This window comes from Vigna angularis, chromosome 9 (assembly GCF_016808095.1).
Source record: "Vigna angularis cultivar LongXiaoDou No.4 chromosome 9, ASM1680809v1, whole genome shotgun sequence".
In the NCBI taxonomy this organism is placed as follows: domain Eukaryota; kingdom Viridiplantae; phylum Streptophyta; class Magnoliopsida; order Fabales; family Fabaceae; genus Vigna; species Vigna angularis.
Genome location: NC_068978.1, coordinates 5,877,960 through 5,884,286, shown reverse-complemented (window position 1 = coordinate 5,884,286; position 6,327 = coordinate 5,877,960). Strand labels below are relative to the sequence as shown.

At 39.4% G+C, this 6,327-nt stretch overlaps 1 protein-coding gene and 1 long non-coding RNA gene across 2 annotated transcripts; one reads left to right on the top strand and one right to left on the bottom strand.

The window, feature by feature from the left end:
- On the bottom strand, positions 1 to 2,593 carry LOC108319264 (transcription factor MTB1). Its single transcript, XM_017550337.2, has one exon. The coding sequence runs from the start codon at positions 2,148 to 2,150 to the stop codon at positions 279 to 281; it is 1,872 nt and encodes a 623-aa protein (XP_017405826.1). The 5' UTR covers positions 2,151 to 2,593; the 3' UTR covers positions 1 to 278.
- A 1,156-nt stretch (positions 2,594 to 3,749) lies between these two features.
- LOC108321121 (uncharacterized) lies at positions 3,750 to 6,080 on the top strand. Its single transcript, XR_001831452.2, has 3 exons — positions 3,750 to 3,902; positions 4,047 to 4,119; positions 5,930 to 6,080. It is a non-coding gene; the product is annotated as an uncharacterized LOC108321121 (long non-coding RNA).
- The last annotated feature ends 247 nt before the right edge of the window (positions 6,081 to 6,327 follow it).

The window sequence follows — 6,327 nt, the reverse complement described above, 5'->3', positions numbered from 1 at the left end:
GGCTATGATATGAAGAAGGTAAAATGGTAGTTCTGTTAAACTAAACAAAATAATTGACATAGCAGGAATGATAGTTCTTATGATAAACTGTGTATATTATAGACAAACATAAATTGACTGCCCTAGAGGGTTAATAGAAGCTGTAATTCTACTTTCCTAGTTCCCACTGCTTTACTTTAAGATTCTCTATAGTATAACAAAATTTCTGAAGACAATGTAGATATTTGGCTCTTCTATGTGTATCATGCTATGGACTATGTTAATTGCAATTCTCCATATCACAATGTCTGTATGGGGTTGGATTCTTTGGAAAACAATGCAATCAACTTTTCCTTGGTCAGCTGATCAGGTCCCTGAGATTTAACTACAAATGTATGGAAAACAGTATCATTTGCAGCAGTAAGTTTTGAATCAACAACACCAATATCTGCTTCTTTGAAGGTTTGAATGACTTTTGAAACCGGGTGAACATCAATAGGGCAGCTCACCTTTACTACCACCCCATCTTGTGCAGCTTCAACATTCACATCAGAAATTCCATTACTATGATTTTCTGATCTTGCATTGGCCTCCACCACTGATCCATCCATAGAAGTGCTTCCAAATCTCTCTCTCTCAGACTCCATCGTCTTGAGTTTCGCTTGAAGTTCATTGATGTAAGCAATAGCATCTCCCAATAGAGATGCTTTGTCCATCTTTGAGATATTTGGAACAACCGCACGCAGGGCATAGAACCGCTGGTTTAGCTTCTCCCTCCTTTGCCTCTCTGCCTCCACATGGTTGAGGGGCTCCTCCCTTCCATTGGCCGGCTTCCTTCCCCGTTTCCTCGGCCTCCTGTCATCGGCAACATTCGCTCTCTCCTCCTTGCACGATGCCTCAACATCAGAAATCTCAGATTCCGCAATGATTGATCTCCCCGAAGCCCTTGAAGTTGCTCCTGAGAAATCAATTTGCATCTGAGCCTTCCGTTGCTGCTGCTGATAATTGTTATGCACAAAATCATGCCTCGTGCCATTGGCCAGCTCCGGCACCGACAATGCACCGGAGGTGGACAACCTAGGAGCATGAATTTCAGGAGGACCAAGCTGTCTCACAACTTGACCGGCCCCCCAACCAGAACCATGGATACCATTTGGAAAACCAACACTATTCCCATTGGGATGAGCTCCCCACGCCCTCGGCCTCTCTTCCATTTTCCTTACAGCAAGTTTCTCTCTGAATTGAGTCACACTGTTCAAATCTTGCCCAAAAATCTTTGGAACTCCGTTTCCTTCTACTCTATTATTACTAGCATTGCTGCTGTTATTCTTTTCCTTATCCCCAATTGCCACACCAGAAAAAGGGGCATTTGCATTATCATCTCTCTTCTCACTCACCAAATCAAATGGTGTAATTGGCTTAATCCTGAGAGGGACCAACGATGCCTGTGCAGAAAACACAGACTTCAAAGCCTGCAAAAGCTCAAAACTCTCACCCACCATCCTCACAGACCCCATCTCCACCACCCCCATATCAGTAGGCACTAAAACAACAGTCTGAATTCCAGCAGATTTGGCCAAAAAAGACCTCACACAGTAATCAAAACTAGATTTGAACACATCCGAAAGCCACAAATGCTTCCCAGAAGCAAAACACTTACCTGGACCCCCTAGTCCACGGGGAAAAGAGAAGTACATGGAAGCAAGAAAGAACATCTCCGTGTCAGTAACACGGTCCAACCCAAAAGCATAATTGTCCTCGTCAGAACCCCCAAAAGTCATGTGCAGCTTCTGCAACACCCTCTTCCTCATCCTCTGCACCTTCTCGTCGTCAGCAACAACCCCTCTCCCTCTCACTTCTCCGCTCTCTTCTCCCTCCCGCGGTTCCCTGCAACAACCATCTCCCCACCCCAAAACCCAATCCCCAAACTTGGACTGCGAAATTTGCCAGAAGATCGCGTAGTTCCAACTGAAGTTCGACGCGTTAGTACGCTCCACGAGATCCGAAAGCTTGTTCTGCAGATTCTCGCCGCTCCCAAACGCCATTAACAGATTCTCGTTAGAAACCGAATTCGCCACCAAGTAATCAAACGCGCCGCGACCCAGAACCTCCACTACCGTCGCTTTCTCTTCCTCATTCCACACCCCTCCCAACCCCACCTCAATCTTCATCCCCAAAACCCAACAAAATCTCAACTTTCTCAAAGCCCAAATCCAGAAACCTCAGATCTCGCAGAATTTCAACCTGGGGTTCCCGAAAATCAAAAGAACCTAAAAACTGTCCAAAGGAGTAACAACTCAACAAGGGACAACATTATGAGCACACCCAGTGTTCAAGTTATCAAATGGGTGTCTATGTCTCTAAGGAAAAAAAACATGTCCACCAGATAATAAAAAAAAGGAAGATAAAAGGGATTTTTCAGTTTTCTCAGTGAACCTATTCTTAAAATGAACAAAGAAAAAAAAACAGGTTTCAGAGTTTGGGAGAAAGAGAGAAGTGTGTGAATGAACAAACAGGCTTATGTTCTCTAACTCCGAACTCACTCTTTCTTTCTTCCTAAGTTGTAACTGCAAAGTGTGAAACAAACCAACCAGAGTTAAAGTTTAACCAGGGTTACTTGGTTGGAAGTTGAGAGGTAGTGGTTTTGGTTGTTTGCTCCTATCTATCTACTAGTCTTGTACTGAAGCCTGCAATACACTAAAATAAAAATATTAAATAAACTCATTGTAATTAATGTTTTGATATAAATAAAATATGTGTATTTAAATTAGCATGTGTGGTAATAAATGAGAGAAACCATTATGAAAAACAAAACAGTGGTACTTATATAACTTAGTGTGTAAGTAGATAAGGACAAGTTAATCTTGGAGTTTAAGGTAGTATATGAAATTCGTGATACTCGTGCTAAACAGTGACACGCAATACCTCACATGTGACTCACAGTTATGAATCTGAATGGTTGAATTTCGTGTTTCTGTGTGCATGTTAAAGATGGAATTGGTTGGTTTGGTGCTGTCTTTTCTCACTCTCATTTCAAAATCATTGCACAACTTATTTTAATTTTTCTAAATCAAAACATCAAAACAAGAAACAAATATGTCTATATAGTCGCAAAAATGCACACTCTATCTAACTTCTTTCTGCATTATTTTGTCTTTTATTTACTCCCTCCAAAGTAAACTTATAACTCTGTCATATAGATTCGTTTTTTTTTTCTAAAATGTTGGGAGATTCAGAGGCAAAGTTTATTTTAAGTTATATTAAATTTTCTTTTAGATCTTCTTAATTGAAGAAAATTGGTAAAAAAAACAGATTTTTAAAGAAATAAATGAATATTAATGTTTACTTTATAGGGGAATCCATAAACATATACTTGTGAGAAGATATAACACCTTGGATACGGGTATTGATAACTAGCTTAGTTGTGCTATATTTATGATAGATTACTATAGTTTATTAATTACTATTATGTGATATACTTTTCTTGGTGTGAATATAAATTGGATGTGTTATGTATAGTAAATATATAATAGTTTATTAATTTATGTTTTTTTAGAGAAATTTTAATTTTTTTTAGTATGATAATTAAAATGGTTAGAATTCTGGCAAACAAAATCGTAAATTAAGAGTGCAGCAAGTGTAAGGGCTTGGATTTGAGTCAGCAAAAAGGGGATGACAAGTGGCAAAGGATGAGAGGTTGAGTACTTTAAAATAAAATTTCATTAGTTTGGAAACATTGGTTTTTAACTCTTTTCTCTTGTCTAAGAAACCATTCCTCTTCCTGCAAGCTCTCTCCTCCTCCTATGTCTTCTCCCTTTCCATTCTTCACACTGAACCATTAAATTCTCGATTAGGTGCTGCCCCAACGATCACAAAGTAGCGGGTATTGCTCTTAGTCGATCCATTTTCTCTAATCTGAACCGGTAAGAAAACCCCCTTTCTCATGTGCCCTAGGGTTGTAAGCATGTGATTGAACTTGTTGCATGCAACCCATTTCGTTTTCTTCCGTAATCTAGCTTCTATTTGGTGCTAAGATTCGTTTTCTATCATCAATTGATGATTTATAGGTGATTCTAACATTTTGAAAGTGCAAGCAAGTGGTCTAGGGTTCCTACTTGAGCTGGGTTGTCTACACTAGAGGTAAGGGGAGCTAGTTCTTCTTTTTCGATTTAGTTGTATGACGTGAATGCATGATGATTTTCAAATTGGTATGTTGTTGGAAGCATAATTTTGATTTTTGCTAACTTGAAATGCATGTATGGAAGTGTGAGTGTTATGTGAATTTGGTGATTGATGGATATGAACTGTTTGGGATGATTTTGAGTGATGAATTATGTATGTTGGAACTGCTTTGATGTGGAAAATTTGTTGTGGTGTTGATAGGAAGGAAAATCAAGTGTCTTAGGGTCACTTTTTGGTCATTTTTAGAGGAAGTGAGGTAGTGATTTAGAGCAAATGAGGTTTGTCATGTTTTTGGACTGTGGGGACAGTTTCACCCACTGTATTGTGACTTGTTTGAGTCACTCATTTGGTCAAGATAGGTGCAAAGTGGTAAGAATCAAATTTGGGTCCCTAAGTTGTTGAAGTTAGTGTTTTGGGCTGAAAGTGAACTTTAATCACTTAAAAATGGTAGTAGAAATGTTTAGAATCATTTGGATAAGTGTAATTAAGTCTAAACGAGAATTAAGAGTCTAAGAAGTTGAGAAAAGTGGTTAGAAATGGTCAAGGGAGATTCTGATACAGTCTGCAGAATTCTGAGAATTCTGCAGAATTAAATTCTGCAGAATGTGCAAACTGAGCGTTCGTCCATGTCGTAGTTGAACGCTCGGTCATGCCATGTGCTGAGTAGCGTTCGGTCAGTTGAAGGTTTAATTAGCGTTCGGTCAGGGGTTGAATTAGTAGCGAGCGTCCATAAGTAGTAGCGAGCGTCCTTAAGTAGTAGCGAGCGTTCATATTGGAGGCGTTCGACCTAGTGTTTGATCCCACAGTGTTCGTCCAAATAGGGTTCGTCCAAGTGCTTTTGACGTTCGTCCAAACAGTGCTCGTCCAAGTGCTTTTGACGTTCGTCCAAATAGGGTTCGTCCAAGTGCTTTTGACGTTCGTACAAATAGGGTTCGTCCAAGTGCTTTTGACGTTCGTCCAAACAGTGTTCGTCCAAGTGCTTTGGACGTTCGTCCAAACAGTGTCCGCCCAAGGGCTTTTGGCGTTCGTCCAAATAATGTTCGTCCAGTGGTGATATTTTCTGTTATGTTTTCTCTCATCCAGTAAGTTATGTTATTTAAATATTTCGGTTACAATTTATGAATGCATCTTCATGTGATCCAGATTGGTTGAAAGTGTATGGTTATAAGTGGTTTATGATGTACATTGTTGATCCAAAAGAAATATCATGAGATTTAAAATGGTAGGATTTAATCGGAAATTAAGATCTCTTGGTGGGATCGGTTAGTGTATTGAATGAATGTAAGAGGCTTCCATATGGGGGGTTATCCCTAACACTCCAACGGTCTTTCATTCTCACTTAGAGAGGATTGACGCGTGTGGTGGGAGTAGTGGGAGGTCCTAGGGTAGACGCTATCACTGGAGGTCTATTCCGCGGTAACGGACTAGCCTTGTGTATGGTCGGGTGGAACCCCTCGGCAATGGCTTTGCAAAGCAGTAGAGGCCATCACAAGTGCACAACCCGCCCCAGCTCTACATGCATTCTATGTCCGGACGTGTCTAGAGTCTTAACATGCTAGGATGCTTGTCTTGATGAGTTTTATGAAATAAATGCTTATGTTTATGATGACTAAGGTGTTTATATGTGTATGGATATTCTGGTAAATGTTAGATTGATTGAAAATGAATTGTATGATTGTTTGAGACCTAGCTCACCCTTGCATTTGTATGTGTTGCATGTGTTTGCTTCCCCCTTGCGATGATCATCCAATCCTTTGGATGTGAGCAGTAGGTGATGATGTACCTTTGGAGCAAGCTTTGGAAGTTGAGGAAGACCCAGCACCTAGTGCTTAGGATTTCTACTAGCTCTTATGTTAAATAGCTCTTCATTTTTTAAAGACTTCTAGACTTCATTTTATCATGATCCGTCTTTTGGAAAATTTTTTTTTAGGTCTCTTTAAAATTTCAATAGTCTTGTATTTTGGAGAGTTGTGAACTTGTACTTAAGTTTTAACACTTCCCAGCCAGACTTGGATAACTGTACTCATTAATCTTATCTATTGTGTACTCTTAACTGCTTTCTATTATTATAATCGATGCATTCTACGTATATATATATTGCTATATATTTTGGGATGTCACAACAAGAAACACTACTATTTTTTAATTAGATTTGTATTTTGTAAC